The sequence below is a fragment of the Scyliorhinus torazame genome, chromosome 10, assembly GCF_047496885.1.
Source record: "Scyliorhinus torazame isolate Kashiwa2021f chromosome 10, sScyTor2.1, whole genome shotgun sequence".
Classification (NCBI taxonomy): domain Eukaryota; kingdom Metazoa; phylum Chordata; class Chondrichthyes; order Carcharhiniformes; family Scyliorhinidae; genus Scyliorhinus; species Scyliorhinus torazame.
The window spans coordinates 248,231,318-248,251,752 of record NC_092716.1 but is presented as its reverse complement, the minus strand read 5'-3'; the positions used below and the strand labels follow the sequence as shown (position 1 = coordinate 248,251,752).

The 20,435-nt window shown below is 42.1% G+C and overlaps 1 protein-coding gene across 2 annotated transcripts in view; it reads left to right on the top strand.

Moving 5' to 3' along the window:
• LOC140384706 (kinesin-like protein KIF18A) overlaps nt 1-20,435 on the top strand; it is a 117,338-nt gene that overhangs the window by 5,251 nt on the left and 91,652 nt on the right. Inside the window, exons 3-6 of one of the 2 annotated variants that reach the window (XM_072466654.1) lie at nt 1,906-2,063; nt 9,650-9,754; nt 13,278-13,388; nt 16,775-16,972. In XM_072466654.1, coding sequence (XP_072322755.1) covers nt 1,906-2,063; nt 9,650-9,754; nt 13,278-13,388; nt 16,775-16,972 — 572 coding nt within the window. The remainder of the gene's footprint in view (nt 1-1,905; nt 2,064-9,649; nt 9,755-13,277; nt 13,389-16,774; nt 16,973-20,435) is intronic. The other variant, XM_072466656.1, reaches the window with a different exon arrangement.

Here is a 20,435-nt window from a genome sequence, read left to right as displayed (position 1 = left end):
GAGGGATGGTTTACCTTTGTCAGGGATTTGCATTTGTTTTATTGTCACCAAGGTACAGTGAAAAGTATTGTTCTGTGTACAGTCCAGACTGATCATTCCATACATGAAAAAACATTGGACATACATAAATACACAATGTAAAACATAAGCACAGGCAATGGGTGAGATATGGAGTGCAGTACTACTCAGTAGAGAAGATATGTGAAGAGATCAGATCAGTCCATAAGAGTCATTCGGGAGTCTGGTCACATAGGATGTCATTCATGACTTTTACTATTTTGGTGCTTCATCAAGGGTGGAACCTGATTGGAGGGATTCAAATGTGGAGTTTTAATAAAGATGGGAAAAAATTTGGGAAGTTACAACAAATTCATGGACTTTGGAATGGGAAGACAAGGATGGAGGGTGCAGATAGTTTGCCAAGCTGGTGAGGTCAAGAGTTGGTGAGCAAGGTAATGGACGGTTTACAGGAGAGAGGGACAGCACCTGAAGTGGACGAACCAGGGGGCTGTTTAGCACAGGGCTAAATCACTGGCTTTGAAAGCAGGCCAGTAGCACGGTTCAATTCCCGTAACAGCCTCCCCGAACAGGCGCCGGAATGTGGCGACTAGTGGCTTTTCACAGTAACTTCATTGAAGCCTACTTGCGACAATAAGCGATTTTCATTTCATTTAAGAATATCTGCTAGCATGAGGACCAGACGAGGAGTTTGGATTGTCAGCAGTTTAGTGGGAATAGGGTCGAGGAAGCAGGCGGAACATGAGTCAGCAAAGTTTTATTGGGAAATTGGAGAAAACTGCAGGGAACTTGAGGAAGTTGGGGCTGCAGAGCTTGAAGATAAATGAATGGCCTCTATCTTATTAACTGCGAAATCCATGAACTTCTCATATGTATTGTTGGAAGTGAGGATAGACGTCAAGGGAGAGGAGAACCTTGCCAAAAAAAAAAAGAGTATAGCGAAGGCCTATTCCCAAAAGTCTGACCAGTGGTGCAACAAAATCAAATGTTAAATGTAAACAGAAAGCTTGTCAAAATTTAGAAAACTGAGAAGCAAAGTTGATGATGCATAGATATTTTCCAAAACAAATAGAGGAACTAGAAAATACTAAATTGAGATGATGCAATGCCCCCTGCAACAAAAGGTGCAACTAGAGTGTCAAGCATCCATTATAACTAGGACAAAGGAATTTATATTGGGAAAATGGTGACATAAAAACCGGTGAAAGTGTTGCAATATGTTGCAACAAATATTGAGGCTCAGTGGAAGGAAGTGTATAATATTTTTTATTATTTAGATATATGTTTTGTGTCTGGATGCAGGGTATCCACCAGTAATATTTTTTAAATGACAGGAAATCCACCTGCCTTCATGCCATATCCTTTTAATCCCTACTATCTTGGTTCAAAAGTCAATGGATATATTTCTACCTTATTCACAAAAACGCCACAGTAACTTTTTTCATACTCCTAACTTTTCACTTTAAACTTCTGAAAAGTGTTTTTTGTAAATAAATTTAGTGTTCCCAATTCATTTTTTCCAATTAAGGGGCAATTTAGCGTGGTCAATCCACCTACCCTGAACATCTTTGGGTTGTGGGGGCATGACCCACACAAACACGGGGAGGATGTGCAAATTCCACACGTCAGTGACCCACAGCCGGGATCGAACCTGGGACCCTCAGCGCTGTGAGGCAGCAGTGCTACTCACTGCGCCACCATGCTGCACTCTCTGAAAAGTGTTTTCAATGAACAAATGGTGATGACCATTGAGACGTGGAGTAGTTTGCAAGATTGAACTCTGCACAAAATTGATGACTAAATTTTTATTTACTTGTAAACTAATCAATTTTAATGAAACTGCTGTCATCAAATGAATATATAATAACTCTGGTGTTTTTTTTGTAGTCTTTGCATATGGTACAACAGGATCTGGAAAAACACACACCATGCTAGGATCACCTGGACAGCCTGGGGTGATGTATCGAACTATGAAGGAATTATACAATCGAATAGAACAGTTGAAAGATGAGAAATGTTGTGACGTTGCAGTCTCCTATTTGGAGGTGAGATTTAAAATGTTAAAATTTCATCATCTGATATTGAATCTCGCGTAAATTGAATTATGCTTACTTTAACACAGATTGCAAGTATATGAGGAAACGTTACACTGGTTTTAACTTTGTTGGAATGCAGTTTCGCTCCTTCGGCTGGACGCAGAGCGAGGCCAACAGGGTTCAATTCCCGTACCGGCTGAGAAGGCCCAGCCTTCTCAACTTTGCCCCTCGCCTGAGGTTGGTGACCCTCCGGTTAAATCACCACCAGTCAACTCTCTCCCTCAAAGGTTGGAAAGCATCCTATGGTCATCGGGGACCAAGGCGACTTTACTAATACTCTTTTCCTATCATCTTATGGGAAGCTGTGGAACGAAAAACGTCTGCAACCAAAATTGAAGTTAATGGGTGATGCAAGCATGAAATTGAATTACTAGGAAATATGACCCTTGTGTTGTATTTGCTAAGTGCAGGATATATTCTGTGAGGAGATTCCCTTTGATTTCACTGAGTACGGCCACTTTTCACTTTAACAGTTTGTGATGTTTTTCTAATAGATGAAAAAAAGGCATCTGCAATTCAGAAAACCGTATTGTTGGATGCATTTTTAATTTATAAAAAAAAAGATAAAAATAATCGATCTCCCATCATATTGCTCATGGTGCTCAGAGAAGACACCGTTTTAAAAGAAAGAATCTTGTACAATATAATGAGCAAAATGGCATTTCATTGTTATTGTGGAGCTGTGCAGTTTGAAGGAGTGCAAAATTGGAACTGAAAATTGCCACTGGTATTGAAAACAAGAAAATGGTGTTGCTCTCATTTGTGACACTACCCATGCCAGAAAGGGCACAAACGTGTGTGGGGGTACCTGCAGGAATGATGATGATTTCAGGGCATTTTATGTATGTCCTGTCAACTTGTTGATCACTCCCAGCTGAATAGGTCTTCAGCAAATCGAAGGCCTTTAAAGGAGCAGGCGCTAACTAGCAGCTGAGGTTCTTTTGACTTACTTCTGCTTAGACTGAGTTAGGCCTGTCTGGCTGTTGGATGGAGAACTGGCCTCTTTTTCCAATGAGGGTGAAAGCAGTTATACTGTTCAATCTCTTTGATATTCCCCTCTGGATTCTACTGCCCACCTCACTCGAAACCTTTGCCTTTAGAAGTTTATAGCCCCACTAATCTCTCGTAAACAAAGTTTTTGAAATGGCCATTTGTACCTTCAATGTCTCTGGACTCCTGCTAATCTTGTTACTGGGCAAATCGTACCTCATTATTCCTCTAGGTGCCTACTGGAGGTGTTTCTTTTCTGTTATTTTATTTTCATCTCGTGTTCACTGTTAATCTTGTTAACTTTTCACATTCCTGACATTTGAGATTTTTGGTCTCAAGGAATCATGGGATATGAAAGTGGAACTGAGGCCATGGGTCAGCCGTGCCCTTAGTGAATAGTGAAGCCGACTTGAGGAGCCACAGTCTTGGTCTTATTCCTTTTCTTATTCCAGAAGAGAATATATTGTCTCGTGAGTACATTGTCCCTCAGTAGGGACAAGCAAGATGACACATGGCTTTGTTAGGATGGAGGGATTCCCAATGTTATATTGCACTATCGTTCACACTTCAAGACACCAAAATATATGGGGATGGTCCAGGAACCACATGGGCTACCATTCTGTAAACACTCAGTTGGTGTGAGTCTAGTCCCAATAAGCCCGGTAATGAGTGCCTGCTATCCTGGCAGCATCTGTCATGTATTTGTCCTTTACAAGTTAGCTGCACCTGCTATCATTGGGTCTCCATACGTTAGAAACTGAGGGACAAAGACTGTTCTCTGTACGTGTGGCTGCTGACATGAGGACAGTGCATATGTATGTATGGAGCAGAAAAATCGGCCTGGGTCGATTGGACTGCGTTCCGATCATTTGGATCGATTTCTCCAATACTGGAGTTGTTCCCTTACGCTGGGCGGTCCCTAAATGTCCGTTGGCCTTCCTTTGTCTTGGCTCCTGCTGGCGCCGACGAGTCTGGCTTGGCTTTATTCACCTTAAGTGTATCAATTGTGCCTTGGAATTGCTCATTACTATGCAGATAGCTGCTGGTTTCAGTGCTGTCTGGTTTTTGCAAGTTTCAATACACATGATTTCTGCACTTGCTCAATTTTGCCTGTGTTGGCTGAATTTCCCTTTAGTCTTTGCGGTTCTCCATTTTAAGTCAGGAAGTGGCCAACCCAGGTGGCTACAGCTTGACTGCTGACCCATCCAAACATAGCCTTACAGGGCATCTTTGAACAGCTCTGGACCTTGAGGGCTTATCTCCAGCCTGCACTATCTCAGCAGAGGCGTCAGCAGTTTGGGCTAGCTGGCTGAAAGGCAGCATCAAGGGCACCAGGGAAGTGGTAGTAGTGGGCGCATGAATGCTGACATCCAGAGAGGAGAAAGTAGGTGTATGAACCACAGCGCCACTTCCACCAATCCGAGCAATCTGTTGGAGAAAATATTATCGGGATGTTGTGAGAATCGTGGATCATAAAATGCATCTGAGCTTCCACTACATCACTTAAATGTGAGGCGTCTGCCTCTGCTGCAGTGCAAACTGAAACCGTGACCAATTGGATGCTCCATTAGGGTTGGGTCTATGATAGTAATAGAAATAGAAAGGATGGGCTCCAAGCTCTGTATGATGTTCTGTGTCACTTTGCAACCCCTGCCAATGCACCAAGCCTCTGTGCATCGTCATCAACATTCTCTTGTATGCCACTCCGTTGAAGTCCCTGTAGTGGAACCCATCAGTGAACCTGGCCTTCTGGGGTGCAAGCAGATGAACTATGCCATCCGCCTTTCTTGACTGCAGCCCACGCATGTCAAGTGAAAAGCCACATTTGGGCCCAGGTTCTATCCAAATCCCAAAACTAGGAGTGGTGCTGGTATCTTAACTGGTGGCCAAGTGTTAGTTCTTCCTGATCTTTGGTGTGTGGCTGCTCCCTCTTCCTCCTGGTTGTACTATGGCTGACCAGACAGCAAATTTGGGTATCTGAAAGTGCAACATCTCAAGGGGAGGATTGAACTGAGGAGGAAAGCAGAACTTGCTGGTCACACCATCTGCACCTTTCACATTGTACCACATAGTGTGAGGAGGAAATTAAGAAGGGGCTTAAAGAATTACCCATTTTTACCCCTCTATGTTCTCAGTGACAGAAAATGGCACAGTCTCTGCTCCATGAAGCGGAGAATCATCCTCCATTGGGTTCAATGAATGAAGGTTTGTCCACCCTCGACTATCTTGTTCTGCGAGTGGGAGGAATGTCAGGGTTGGATTGCAATGTGTTTGATTGATGTCTGCCATAATTTAAAAGCTGGAGGCATGTAGAGCTTGTGAGGATTGTATTTGAGACTGACAATTAAGAGGTCATGTGAAGATCTATTCATTGGCCTTGATCACCTGTGAGGTCTTTAAACTTCCCACACTACAGTTAGCACCGCGGCCTCACGGCGCCGAGGTCACAGGTTCAATCCCGGCTCTGGGTCACTGTCCGTGTGGAGTTTGCACGTTCTCCCCGTGTTTGCGTGGGTTTCACCCCCACAGCCCAAAAATGTGCAAACTAGGTGGATTGGCCATGCTAAATTGCCCCTTAATTGGAAAAAATGAATTGCGTGCTCTAAATTTAAAAATAACTTCCCACAGTACTGCCAGATCCTCAATGCTTAAAATTTGACATTGACCTCCCCTTGCCATTTGCTTTTATTCCCTTTGGAAAGTTTCCCTTGAGGGCTTCCTGGACCCCAAGGAAAAAGGCCTCCTGCCTTGTATCTCCATGATTAACACCTCTAGTGCTGCATCTCTAAAACTGGGGGACACTCTTTCTGTCATTCCCCCTGTGTAGCATTGCACCAAAGCAGTCTGCTGTAATTCAATGCAGCTTTGCTTTAAGAGAAACAGATTGTCTTTAAGAGCTGTCAGCTAGCTGGAACGCCTGCGAGCCTTGAACGTTATAAGCTCCCTCGCAGGCAGCATGATTGTGTACTAGTTGACTTAACGTGAAATGTCATGGACAGGTTGCGCATTATAACCTCTACCTAAAAACAGGAGCAGATGAATTTTTCAGCCCACAATATTTGATAGTTCAGCAAGCAGCTCGGTTCAATTACTTGGTGAGGCAACTGTAAGGTTGAGTCAATCAGACTTTAATTGCTCTTCAACGTATAATTCCAGACAGAGGATGAATTGGCTGGCTTTAGTTTTTAAGTGTGATTGGCAAGTCTTATTTTCCCATCATGGGATGAAGTTGTTGCCTTGAGGTTATGGTTGAAGTGGAAATTAACCAAAAAGCTACAAGAAATTGGCCAAAATAAAGCTCCTCTACATCAGTGTGATGTAATCGGATGGTCAAATATCGTTTAAAATTAAATGAAGACATATCCAGTGAAATGTTTTTAATGTTACCTTTGAGCATGCCGATTATTTGTCGGGTATGTAAAGCACACTGGGCTCTAGTTGGTTAGTTTCACACCCTCCTCGGGCATCTAGATCAGTTCTGTTTATGTGCGTACGATGAAGTGTCCCGTGAAGCTTCATCAATGGCTGAGTAAATATACCTAGTGAGCAACACCCTATAGCCAAAAATGCTAAGTTCAATGGAAGCTCCCTGTTGGAGTGCAGTTTATTTCTCAAATGGATAGTAACCTAATCTCAGATAACTCTAATCAAAATCTACCACCACCGCAACCTCTGTCATTGAACTCCAATACACCGATGATACTCGGTTAGTGTCAGAAACTGAGCTCTGGAGAATCATCAACATATTTACTGAGGCATATGAGAATAGAGGACTTGCACTGAACATTGAGAAGGCCAAGTTCACCACCAGCACACTCCAAATGCCACACCCCACCCTCTTTGTCTTAGTATTAGCGAGAGGCAGCACGGTTTTGTGAAGGGGAGGACGTGTCTCACTAACTTGATAGAGTTTTTCGAGGAGGTCACTAAGATGATTGATGCAGGTAGGCCAGTGGATGTTGTCTATATGGACTTCAGTACGGCCTTTGACAAAGTCCCTCATGGCAGACTGGTACAAAAGGTGAAGTCACACGGGATCAGAGGTAGGTGGACACTGGCAAGGTGGATACAGAACTGGCTAGGTCATAGAAGGCAGAGAGTAGCAATGGAAGGGTGTCTTTCTAATCGGAGGGCTGTGACTAGTGGTGTTCCGCAGGGGTCAGTGCTGGGACCTTTGCTGTTTGTAGTATATATAAATGATTTGGAGGAAAATTTAACTGTTCTGATTAGTAAGTTTGCGGACGGCACAAAGATTGGTGGAATTGCGGATAGCGAGGAGGACTGTCAGAGGATCGAGCAGGATTTAGATCGTTTGGAGACTTGGGTGAGATGGCAGATGGGGTTTAATCCGGACAAATGTGAGGTAATGCATTTTGGAAGGTCTAATATAGGTAGGGGATATACAGTGAATGGTAGAACCCTCAAGAGTATTGACAGTCAGAAAGATCTTGGTGTACAGGTCCACAGGTCACTGAAAAGGGCAACACAGGTTGAGAAGGTAATCAAGAAGGCATACGGCATGCTTGCCTTCATTGGCCGGGGCATTGAGTATAAAAATTGTCAAGTCATGTTGCAACTGTACAGAACCTTAGTTAGGCCACACTTGGAGTTTAGTGTTCAATTCTGGTCGCCACACTACCAGAAGGATGTGGAGGCTTTAGAGAGGGTGCAGAAGAGATTTACCAGAATGTTGCCTGGTATGGAGGCCATTGGCTATGAGGAGAGGTTGAATAAACTTGGTTTGGTCTCACTGGAACAAAAGAGATTGAGGGACGACCTGATAGAGGTCTACAAAATTATGAGGGGCATAGACAGAGTGGATAGTCAGAGACTTTCCCATGGTAGAGGGGTTAATTACTAGGGGGCATAGGTTTAAGATGCAAGGGGCAAGGTTTTAGAGGAGATGTACGAGGCAAATTTTTTATACAGAGGATAGTGGGTGCCTGGAACTCGCTGCCGGGGGAGGTGGTGGAAGCAGGGACAATAGTGACGTTTAAGGGGCATCTTGACAAGTACATGAATCGGATGGGAATAGAGGGATACGGATCCCTGAAGTGTAGATGATTTTAGTTTAGACGGGCAGCATGGTCGGCGCAGGCTTGGAGGGCCGAAGGGCCTGTTCCTGTGCTGTACTTCTCTTTGTTTTTTGATTCATAACAAATGCGTGGAAAATGTGAAACCAATGCAATCTTTCACAGAAGGCTGAGGTTGATGACAAAATCCAGCATCGTTTGAAATCTTGGTGCAGGGTTTGGCCTGAGGAAGCAAGTGTTTGAACATTGCAATGTCAAAACTAAAACCAAGCTCATGGTCTACTATGTGGACGAAATCCCTCCCTACTGTACGGGGCTGAAACATGGACAATGTAGAGGGGGTGCTGGAGTCATACTATCAACACTGCCTTTAGAAGATCTTTCACATTAACTGGGAGAACAAATGCACCAACAGCAGTGTCCTCTCTCAATCGGGCATCACAAGCATTGATCATGTGCCATCAGTTTCATTGGGCTGGTTGCGTAGTTGGATGTTAGACAGCAGGCTGCCCTCCACGCTCGAGTCAGAGCAGTCATACCAAAGCACAGAGGAAACACTGGGGAAATGCAGAAAATCGGCGCAGCAAAATACAAAATTAACATTAACTCCTGGGAGACCATTGCCCTGGATCAAGCCAGATAGTGACAAAATCTGTGGGAAGGATCCCAGCATCATGAGACCCAATTGTGGAAGGAAAATTAACATAAACCAACTTCGAAGCATGCTGGGAAATGCTTGACTATAGTTCAACACTGCTTTTGAATGAAAATAAATAGGTCAGGTATCATAAATGAAATACTGCTTAATATTCTGGTTTTGGCCTTATTAGGAAAACACATTGTCCTCCGAAAGATAACAAAATCTGTATTTGAGTTTTTAGTACTATGTATTTCATCTTACATACTTTCCAAGATCTATTTAATATAAACATGCCTGTTTACTTCAAACTGTTATTTCAGACTATAAAATATATGCTTCCTTCAATCGAATCTCAGAGTGCAGTGCACTGGCTTTTGCAGCTGGAACACTCTCTCCGCAAATATATTTGTGTAAATAAATTTCCTTAAATCGAATCTCGAGGAATTTGTCTTTATTATGATTTCCACGACACCAATGCTGACAAAATGAAGGGGGAAAGACTGGTGGTGAAAAGAACACACTGTAACCAAAGTTAAAATCGGCTATCTTCAGACTCATGGAAGATAATCATTCTCCCTTGAGAGGTATTGTCAATAATAATTTGCTACAGAGGTAGAAGTCAGTAAGTCATTCTGACCATTTCCACTCTTGATCATTCTGCTTGAACGTTTACAGATGTAGGCATGTAAACTTCGACTGAAGACTGGATTGAACTCAGCACTTATCAATGGAAGGGGGAGGGGTGGTGGAGGAAATTTGCATGGGAATGCTGACAATCCATCAATTAGATCAATCTTCTTTACATCAGAGTATAGAAATGTGAAATAGAGCTTGTACCTTGACATTCTAATCAATTTGGTTTTTTTTTTGAGGTGTACAATGAGGAGGTCCGAGACCTGTTGACCAACTCCAGATCCCTGGCAGTGCGAGAGGATGCTCAAAGTGGAGTCATTGTCCAGGGGTTAACACTACACAAGGTACTACTTTTAAAAATAATTATCATTCAATTAAATCAAATTGAACACTCCAAATTTGGTCTAGAAGATGTCCTTCATCAAATGGAGTATTGAGTGCGATAAAGCAGTCGTTAAAGAAGGGGGCCAGTCGGCCTGTTGTCTGTGCTGCCTCTCTGCAAGACCAACATAGCTAGACCCACTCCCCAGCTCTGCAAATTGTTCCTCATCAATTACTTAACCAATTCCCTTTTGAAAGCCACGATTGAATCTGCTTCTCAGGCAATGCATTTCTGATGTTAACCACTTGCTTCATAAAAAGCTTTCTTAATCTTACATTTACTATTTTTCTATTCACCTTAAATCAATGCTTAAATCTGGTCCTCTAGCTTTCCACCAATGAGATCCATTTCACTATCTACTCTGGCTAGACCCCTTGTGATTTTGAACACCAATCAAATCTCTTCTGAACCTTTTCTCTCATTTTCTTACAGACAAAAAAACGGAAGTATACAAATATAGGACTTGACGAGAATGCTCCACAAATTAATCAAATTCCAGAACAATGCCTGTAATAGCAACATCGAACTTAGGATCAGAAGTAGGCCATTCGGCCTTTCGAGCCTGCTTCACCATTCATTGAGATCACAGCCAATCTGGTTGTGATCCATTTGTCTTCTCTTCCCCCACCCCACCCCAATTACCCTTAACTCCCTTGTATATCAAAAGCTTTATCAAATTCAGCCGTGAATACATTTTAATGATTCCGTCTCCATTGTTTTCTGGGGAAGAGAACCCTACAGACCCTTTGAGATATACATTTTTAGCCCCAAGTGTGGCCCCAACAAGGCTTTGGATTGCTGCAGCAAGACTTCCCTACTTTTATATTCCATTCCCCTTGCAATAAACATCATCTTTCCATTTGCCTTCACTTGCTGTATTTGTGTACTAACGCTTGTCAGTCATACACCAGGACCTCCATATCCCTCTACCACTAAGTTCTGCAATTTCTTCCTATTTAAATAGTGCACTACTTTTCCATTCTCTATGTCAAGGTTGGTAAGTTCACACTTCCCCACATTAGACTCCATCTGTCAAATGTTTGCTGTCTATATCCCTTTATCCCCTCTTGGCAGCTTACTTTCCTACTTACTTTGGCACCATTGGAAGATTTTAGCTACTATACATTCAGTCCCCTCATCAAAGTCATTGTAGATTGTGAATAGTTGAGGCCCCAACAATGATCTTTGTATCACTCCACCAGTTACAGCTTGCCAACCTGAAGAAGACCTATTCATCCCATCTCTACTTTATGACTTGAGAATCAAGATTTAAAAACCCATGAAAATTATTTTGGGTTTTAGTTGGATTTACCTCTGAATTCCTGTGTCAAAAGCTTGCATTGTATGAATGTTTCTTTTATTTAATACATATGCACGAATAAGCAGCAAAAACTTCCTGTCAATCCAATATTTATTTCTCCAGTTTACAACTGATTCTCTGGATGACTTTATAAATACAGACTTTGAGTAGTTGAACCAGCCTTATCAGGAAGCTCTCAAATCTGGATGTGTGGTGTAGTGGTGAGGCGTTGCAATTGTCCCTCATGTCCTGGCCTAAGGCTGGTAAAATCAATCCAGAGTTTGCTTCTGTTTACCATCCAGTGTTTCCTGCTGGAAATGTGCGCACCTGCACATCGGATTAGAATTGGATCTGGTTTAACAAGTTGCCCATTGTCAATTATGGGGCACTTGAGCAAAGGAACGGATGATGTTGGACATATCTCTCATGCGAATGGCTGATACAGCGGGAAGTTTACAGCTTTGACTTGAGAAAAAAACAACAATTATTTTTATTATATGAATATTTGCTGGTTTGTTTGTGGTTGAACATATTTTAATTGGCATGGGGAGTTGAAGCTACTTAAAAAATCAGCCATGTGTATGGCTTGCATCACTCCTTTTACTAATGTTTTAGACTTGAAAGTCATTTCTGACTGAAGCACTAATTTGTTACAATTGAGTGCAGTATTTGGAACAAGACAGTAAAGCATATTGTAAAAATAAGAGAATGTTGCTAAAAAGAGAGGTGTTGTCAAAGCTTTTTTCTTGCACTCATCAGGACAAACCCAAGGATGCCAAATTTCAAATGATCACACCAATATACAGAAGAAATGGGTGTTGATTGTTTGGCAAGTCTACTATTGTCTGGGTGTTACCATGGAGAAAGCAACAGGGAGCTAGAGAGATTACAGCAGTTGTGGTAGAGGCATCTGGGTGTACAGGTATATGAATCACCAAAAGTTAGAATGCGGGTACTGCAAGTGATTAGGAAGGCAAATCAAATGTTGTTAATTTCAAGCAGAATGGATTATAAAAGTCGGGGTGTTTTAATATAGTTGCATAGGGTGTTGGTGGGACCATTTCTGGAGAACTGTGTACAGTTTTGTCTCTATTTAAGAAAAATATAAATGTGTTGAATGCAGTTCAGAGACAGTTTGCTCAACCAAAACTGGAGTGGAATTATGACAAGGTTAGACGGGTTGGGCCTATATCCATTGGAGTTTAGAAGAATGAGAGGTGAAGACAAGACCCTGAGAAGGCTTGACAGGATGAATGCTGAAAGGACATCCTTGTGGGAGAGACTAGAATTAGAGGACACAGTTATAAAAATAAGATGTCTCCCATTTTAAGGTAGCGACGAGGAGACATTTTTTTTGTAAGTGTCATGAGTCTGAAACTCTTCCCCAGAGGGAAATGGAGGAAGGGTTATTGAATATTTTGAAGCTAAAGTAGGTCCTCGATTAGCAGGGGCAGGTGGAAATGTGCAGTTGAGGCACAATCGGATCAAGATGTCGCTGAACGATAGAGCAGGTTCGAGGGACCGAATGGTCTACTAGTTTGTATAGACTCCCCAAGCTCCTTGTATTCAAAAAAGCCATGAGCCTTGAACATATTCCTTTTATTTGCAGAGAATGTTACTAACATATGAAAATATGTTGCTTCCAGCAAGCATAAGTGAGCCACATTGAGCTTGACTGATTATCTTGGTTGTTAGTGTAGATATTATCAGTTAAGATTGGGCATACCATTGTAAAATCACATCTAACAATTGGCTTTGCGTTGGGTTTTGCAAACGCAGGCTGATTGCTAGTATATAGACCATACTCAGTCAATATATCAACCAATCAGCATTCATTTCTCCTATGGTATAAATTCTTGTGATTATTTGAAATTTGACACTTGTCCTGATTGTAAGACAAAGGTTTGGCAACATGTTTTTGAATATTGCTGAAGAGGCAAGAGAAAATTTTCTTTCCCAAATTGAAACTCTGTTCAGTTTTTACCTGGTCACTATTAACTTTGGCATTTTTGAAACCCCTTTTGGGGGGGGGGGGGGTGGCAAAACAGACCTCCGACCTACTCCAATTACCTGCTTACTCGCTAATAACAGGCCCAGATCCTTCAAAGAACAAAAGATTTGACTGACTTGTATAAAAACTATTGATAAAAATTGAATGCCTTTCTGTTGTAACAATATTTTGCAGCCTACATCTTCAAAACAGCTCCTTCAGATGTTGGATTATGGGAATAAAAATAGAACGCAACATCCTACTGATGTAAACTCCAATTCTTCGCGTTCTCATGCTGTCTTTCAGGTAATTCCATGAATATAAACTCAATTCATTATTGCTTATTTGTAGATAGATTTTTCTGAACTGTGATGCTTTCAAGGGCATTTCACTTTTAATACTGACATTTTCATTCATTTGACTTGCCAACTTGGATGAAACTTATTCTGTGTTAGTACAAATCATATAATCATAACACAGCACAGAGGGGCCACTTGACACCTAAAGTTTCAAAATAGTGCCCAAATTGTGTGCCCACACTGCTAAGATGCCATCTTATGGAGTTTGCTCACGCCTAACGGCTCCTGGCAGTATGCAGAGCAGACACTGACAACAATCATTGTGCAGCACTGATTTGAAGCCCACTGCTGATATTTAACAGCTTCAACCAATGTCCTAACTTGACCTCATACAGTTGAACATAACGTTGTACTGCATGACAGACTCCCTACCCCCACCCACCCCTGTCAGTACTATTTAAAGAGATCAAAGAGTGGCTGCAGGTTGGTTACTGCATCATTTATGTTTGGCTGCTGTATGCTTTGCACATTTTCTTTGGAGGTTTACTATATTGGGCTAAAGTTTGAGCATGGGAAATAGTACAGCTAGTCTTGTTACCTTTGGCCATCCAGACATGGGTGATTCATTAGTGTTTCCTCTGGGAATTAAACATGACAGAGAAAGAAGAGTGCCTACTCAGAAGAACGAAGGAACAATGGGCAATTTAGTAGGAGGGCATACTCCGAGGGCAATTCTCTTACATCGGCGATGACCTGTGCACAAGATATCTTTGACTCACCAATTATGAGTGAAATCTTGTCAGCTCTGCAGCCACAACTGCAACCTCGAAGCAAGATAAAAAACAGATTTGCCTTAGACTGTCAAGGTGACTTTTGGACTTACATTTTATGTCTCTGGCTTCTTTCAGGCTGTTGCTGGAGAACTAAGTAGCATCTCAAAGCTTGCATTACCCTGCTGTGTGAGGGAGGTTACTGAGAATCACTAGAATGAAAACACTTTCAACTCCTGCATCTTGCCAGAGATATGTAGAAGGACCAAGCATGAGGTTTTGCACAGATTGCAGGCAGCCTAATGCTTTAGGATGCATTGCTTTGCATACACCTCCTAAGCTCCACAATCTTTATCACAAGAAAATAATTCCACTGCCTTAATGTACAGCTGTTGTTTGCCACTGGCAGGCATCATGCAGGTGAACACTTGTTAACCTGCCAGCTAACACAATTCATTCATTCTGTTGCAGTCCTCGATTTTACCTTATTAGAACCAGAAAGCCAAGTCAAGGGCTGGCTATTGTGTGGTGAGGGTTATCTCATGACTGGTCAGAACCCATACATAACAAGCCTATAATGAGAGTTATGCTTCCCTAAGAAAAATAATAGAACACAGACTTTCAGATAAGGCATTAAACTGTGACCTGGTTTGGCTATAAGTCAAATAGATACTCAGCGAGACCTTGGTGTCCTTGTGCATCAATCGCTGAAAGTAAACGTGCAGGTACAGCAGGCAGTAAAGAAGGCAAATGGTATGTTGGCCTTCACAGCAAGAGAATTTGAGTATAAGGATACAGATGCTTTACTACAATTGTATAGGGCATTGGTGAGGCCACACCTGGGGTATTGAGTGCAGTTTTGGTGTCCTTATCTGAGGATGGATGTTCGTGCTTTAAAGGGGGTCTTGCTTTAAAGGGGGTGCAGCAAAGATATACCAGGCTTATTCCTGGGATGGCAGGGGAGTCTAAATCGATTAGGATTATATTCATTGGAATTTAGAAGAGTGAGGGGGGGGGGAGTCATAGAAACTTACACAATTCTAACAGGACTAGACAGGGTAGATTCAGAAAGAATGTTCCAGATGGTGGGGAAGTCCAGAACTAGGGGTCATAGTTTGAGGATAAGGGGTAAATCATTTAGGACTGAAATTAAGAGAAATTTCTTCACCCAGAGAGTGGTGAGAATTCACCACCACAAAAAGTAGTTGAGGTGAAAGCATTGTGTCATTTCAAGAAGGAATTAAATATAGCTCTTGGGGTTAAATGGGTCAAGGGATATGGGGGGAAGGCGGGATCAGGGTATTGAACTTGATGATCCACCATGCTCATAATGAATGGCGGAGCAGGCTCGAATGGCCTTCTGCTCCTATTTGTTATGTTAACATCCTGCTTCCAGGAAAATGAATGGTTGTGATTTATTTGTGGACTGATCCCCACACCCATATTTAATTTAACCTCACCCAATTCATTTGTTTGTATCTCCTTGCATTATTCTGACTGCTCTAGATAGAAACATCATCCATGATTGAACTATAATATCCTTTGTGATAATGTGTGATTCCTACCTAGAATGAGTTCTTTACTTTCTCTGCTTGATTATCTATTTTTTGCTACGGAGGTGCCTCAAGCATTTTATTCATTTATGTAGCACCTTTAATGTTGGTGGTTGAGGAAATAAATTGTTTTTAATTTTCTCAGTCTTGTAACTTGAGGGAGATTGCAAACTGTTCTTTTGTAGGCTTTTGTCTTAAGCCGTGGAAAACATTAAAATTATAAAATACAATTGCCTTGCATACATAAAATTACTTTGAAATGTATTTCCTCTGTTACGACAGTGTCTACACTTCAAGAGTACTTCATTGACAATAAAGCACTTTGGGAAACCCTAAGGTCATGAAAGGGTTTATCAAATGCAAGTGTTCTTTGTAGACAAGTTTGGAGCTCCTCCTTGCATTCTTTCTCAAAGTATCTCAGTATTTCAGTAAAAAACAAATTCGAAAATAGAATTCTTTATCACATGATGTACGTAGAATTTACAGTGCAGAAGGAGGCCATTCGGCCCATCGAGTTTTTTAAAGAAAACCATTAATGGCGTGCATTTTAACTAAAATAAATTGCAGTAGCTATTTAGATCTTATTTAATTGAAGAATTTGGTAAAGTTTTTAAGATGCACAGAGGTAACCTGCATGAGTATGCTCATTTGCAATTGTACTCTATTTCGAAGTCCAACCTTTAGTTTCCCCAGCATAAGCTCCACCATAGTCATCTTTATGTATTAGTCTGAAGTGCATTTATGCGCAATAGATGTATGTGTTTATTATTTCAGTTTTAGTATTCTCAAAGCCTTTAGTTTTGCACAGTGGAAATTTTTTGTCTTTTTCATAATTTATCCAATTATATTTTTTCCAATTAATGGGCAATTTAGCGTGGCCAATCCACCTAACCTGCACATCATTTTGGGTTGCAGGGATGAGACCCACGCAGACACGGGGAGAATGTGCAAACTCCACAGTGACCCGGGATCGAACCCGGGTCCTCAGTGCTGTGTGGCAGCAGTGCTAACCACTGCATCACCATACCGCCCTCACAGCAGATCTTTTATACCATTCATTTACTTTACAGGTTTTTTTAAGACAGCAAGAAAGAACTGCAAATATCAATCAAAACATTAAAATTGCAAAAATGTGCCTCGTTGATTTGGCTGGATCTGAACGTATTAGTGCGATGAACATTAAAACAGCTCGCTTCAGGGAGGGGGCAAATATTAACCAATCTCTCTTGGCTCTGGGAAATGTCATCAATGCCTTAGCAGATTCCAAGGTAAGAACTTAAAACTTTTGTTGTCATGGCTCAGCTGGTGTGTACATCAAATTGGTGATGTTGTGGTGCTGTTTTTTTCTAAGTGCTTTCCAGAATTTATGCTGCCGGCATCAGAATATATCTAACATTTAAACATCGTATTTTTAATATTTCACATTGTGTGCCAATTTCATTTCTGATGTGCATTATGGATAGGAGTGAAGGATTTGCTTGCATCAGGTGAAAATAATTCTGGTAGTCACACGTGTGGAGTGTTGCACTTTGGATGTAAGAGTTGGGCAGATGAGAGGAGGATAATAGCTTTTGAAATCTGGATGATGTTGTTGATATTTTCCACACCTTTTGGGTACTAACCACTTCCTTTCAAATCTGCTGTCATCACTCTTCTCCAAAAAAACACTCTTGACCCCTCTATCCGAGCAAACCACTGCTTCCATTTCCAACTTCCCTTTCCTCCTCCAGTATATTTGCCCCCTTCCAAATCCCTGCCCAACTTACCCACAACTACATGGTGGGATCTTCCACTTTTGCCACTGCCACGTTTGGATTTGACTCTTATCCCAGTCACAAATGAAATCATCTATGACAAACTATACTTTTTCCTTTTCTTTGACCTGTCTACAGGCTTTGACATAGTTGACTACACCGTCCTCTTCCAAAGCCTCTCCTGTCGTCCAACTGAGTAGAACTGCCTGCCCCAATTCCAGCACTGCCAACTTGCACGGATTTTCCATACTTAAACCGGAAAATGTGCTTGTATATGGCAATACGATTTCTTGCGTTTACACAATCCACTGCAGCCCTCGGTCAAACTCCAACCTGACACTGCTCTGAAGGAGATTAATTTAAGCGAGATTATTTTTTGGGGGGAAGGGAAGAAAAAAAATATTAAGATGGAGCTCCCTGTAAAGAGCTGGATGGCTTTGTGGAGGGGGGGTGGGGGGAGAGAGGAGCTGATTGGCTGAATGGCAGAGCAGGCTCGAATGGCCTTCTGCTCCTATTTGTTATGTTAACATCCTGCTTCCAGGAAAATGAATGGTTGTGATTTATTTGTGGACTGATCCCCACACCCATATTTAATTTAACCTCACCCAATTCATTTGTTTGTATCTCCTTGCATTATTCTGACTGCTCTAGATAGAAACATCATCCATGATTGAACTATAATATCCTTTATGATAATGTGTGATTCCTACCTAGAATGAGTTCTTTACTTTCTCTGCTTGATTATCTATTCCCTTTGCTACGGAGGTGCCCCAAGCATTTTATTCATTTATGTAGCACCTTTAATGTTGGTGGTTGAGGAAATACATTGTTTTTAATATTCTCAGTCTTCTTGTAACTTGAGGGAGATTGCAAACTGTTCTTTTGTAGCCTTTTGTCTTAAGCCCTCTCTTTCTGCCCTGCACACCTGTCATGTGATCCTTCATGCGGTCTCGCATCGAGGTGAAAATACCGATTTTACTGGCAAAATTCTGATTTTGGTATCTGAAATACTGATTTCTGTTGGGAAAGGTTGGCAGCTCTGCAATTCCATTCTAATCTAGTCAATCACAGTCCACTGCAATGGCTTCTCTTCCTGATTTCTACTCTCATATGGTTAATTTTGCCCCCACCACCCACCTATCACTACCACCACTCATTTCTCAAGTAGGGGAATTGGTGGCGTAGTAGCATTGTCACTGGACTCGTAATCCATAGAACCAGAGCAATGCTCTGGGGTCCAAGGTTCGAATCGCACCATGGCAGATGGTGAAATGTGAATTCAATAAAAATCTGGAATTAAAAGTCTAATGATTACCATGAAACCATTGTCGATTGTCGGAAAAACCCAGCTGGTTTATTCATGTCCTTCGGGGAAGGGAATCTGCCATCCTTACCTGGCCTGGCCTACATGTAACTCCAGAACCAGAGAAATGCGGTTGACTCTTAACTGCCCCCTACTGAAATGGCCTAGCAAACTACTCAGTTCTAAGGGGCTGTTTAGCACAGGGCTAAATCGCTGGCTTTGAAAGCAGACCAGCAGCACGGTTCGGTTCCCGTAACAGCCTCCCCGAACAGGTGCCGGAATGTGGCGACTAGGGGCTTTTCACAGTAACTTCATTTGAAGCCTACTTGTGACAATAATCAATTTTCATTTTCATTTCAAGGGAAATTAGAAATGCAACAAATGCTGGGCCCAGCCAGCAGTATCCACATCGAATTAATAAAACTGCCCCTGAGTGATATCTTCCAGGAAAAGATGTTAAATTCGACATGTATACAATCAGCACTTGGCTCTACCTCACCACCACACTGATTTGTTGCACTGTTTGTCCCATATCCAGTAGTGGATGAACAAATATTTCCTCCAATCAACTAGTACCACAAGCTATGTTCCCTAGCAACCAACTCCATCCCAGCCTAACAGTCCGGAGCTGATTCAGACTGTTTGCAACCTTAGATTTGTAGCTGACCTCCATTGGGCTTTTCCAATGGGCTTCCAACTACACAACTGTTCCATCAGCCAAAGATGTGCAGGGTGGATTGGCCATGCTAAAAATTGCTCTTTAGTGTCCAACGATGTGCAGGTTAGGTGGAGTGACAGGGATTGAGCGGGCAATTGGGCCTCGGTGGGGTGCTCTTTCAGGGGGTCAGTGCAGACTCAATGGGCTGCATGGCCTCCTGCACTGTAGGGATTCTATGATTCTCCCAGACCGCTACATCAACTCCATTTGCAGTCCCTGCCCCAGCTCACCTACTAAAACCCTCATGCATGCCTTTGCTACATTCAGACTTAACTAGTCCAATGCTCTTCTGACCAGTCTCCCCGATCTTCCGCCTGACATCAACTTGAGCTCATCCTATTCCACACATTCTTCCCCCCCAACCACCACCACCACCATGCTTGTTGACCTGCATTGGCTCCTGACCCAGTAACTGCTCAATTTTTGTTATATGACGGTCTAGCATAGATTGTGTTAATGTGGGACTGAGTACGATCCTACCCACACAGTAATGTAGGGAGAGCATATGGGCCGAACCAAGGGTCAGTTGTGTATTGGACAGCTGTGTGTATCAGCAAGCATGGAGCCAGCTCCTAGCTTGTACCTTTTTTATTGTGTATTTGTAAACAGTTCTAAGAGTCAATAAAGACTTGCAGTTAACTTGTGCATGATTGCAAAGATTTCTTCAGACCTACTGGACTGTAACCAACATCCTGCAGCAATTTTCACGAAATTTTGAACTTTGTTTTTGAACCCTACCCAACTTTGCCACTCTCTATAACTGTAACCTCTTAGGCAGTCCCTCGGGAACAAAGATGTCTCCCTTCTCTACTGAGTAGTACTGCACTCCGTATGCTTCACACGATGCCTGTGTATGTATTTACATTTTGTATTTATGTATGCACTATGTTTGTTTTTCATGTATGGAGTGATCTGTCTGGACTGTACGTAGAACAATGCTTTTCACTGTATTTCTG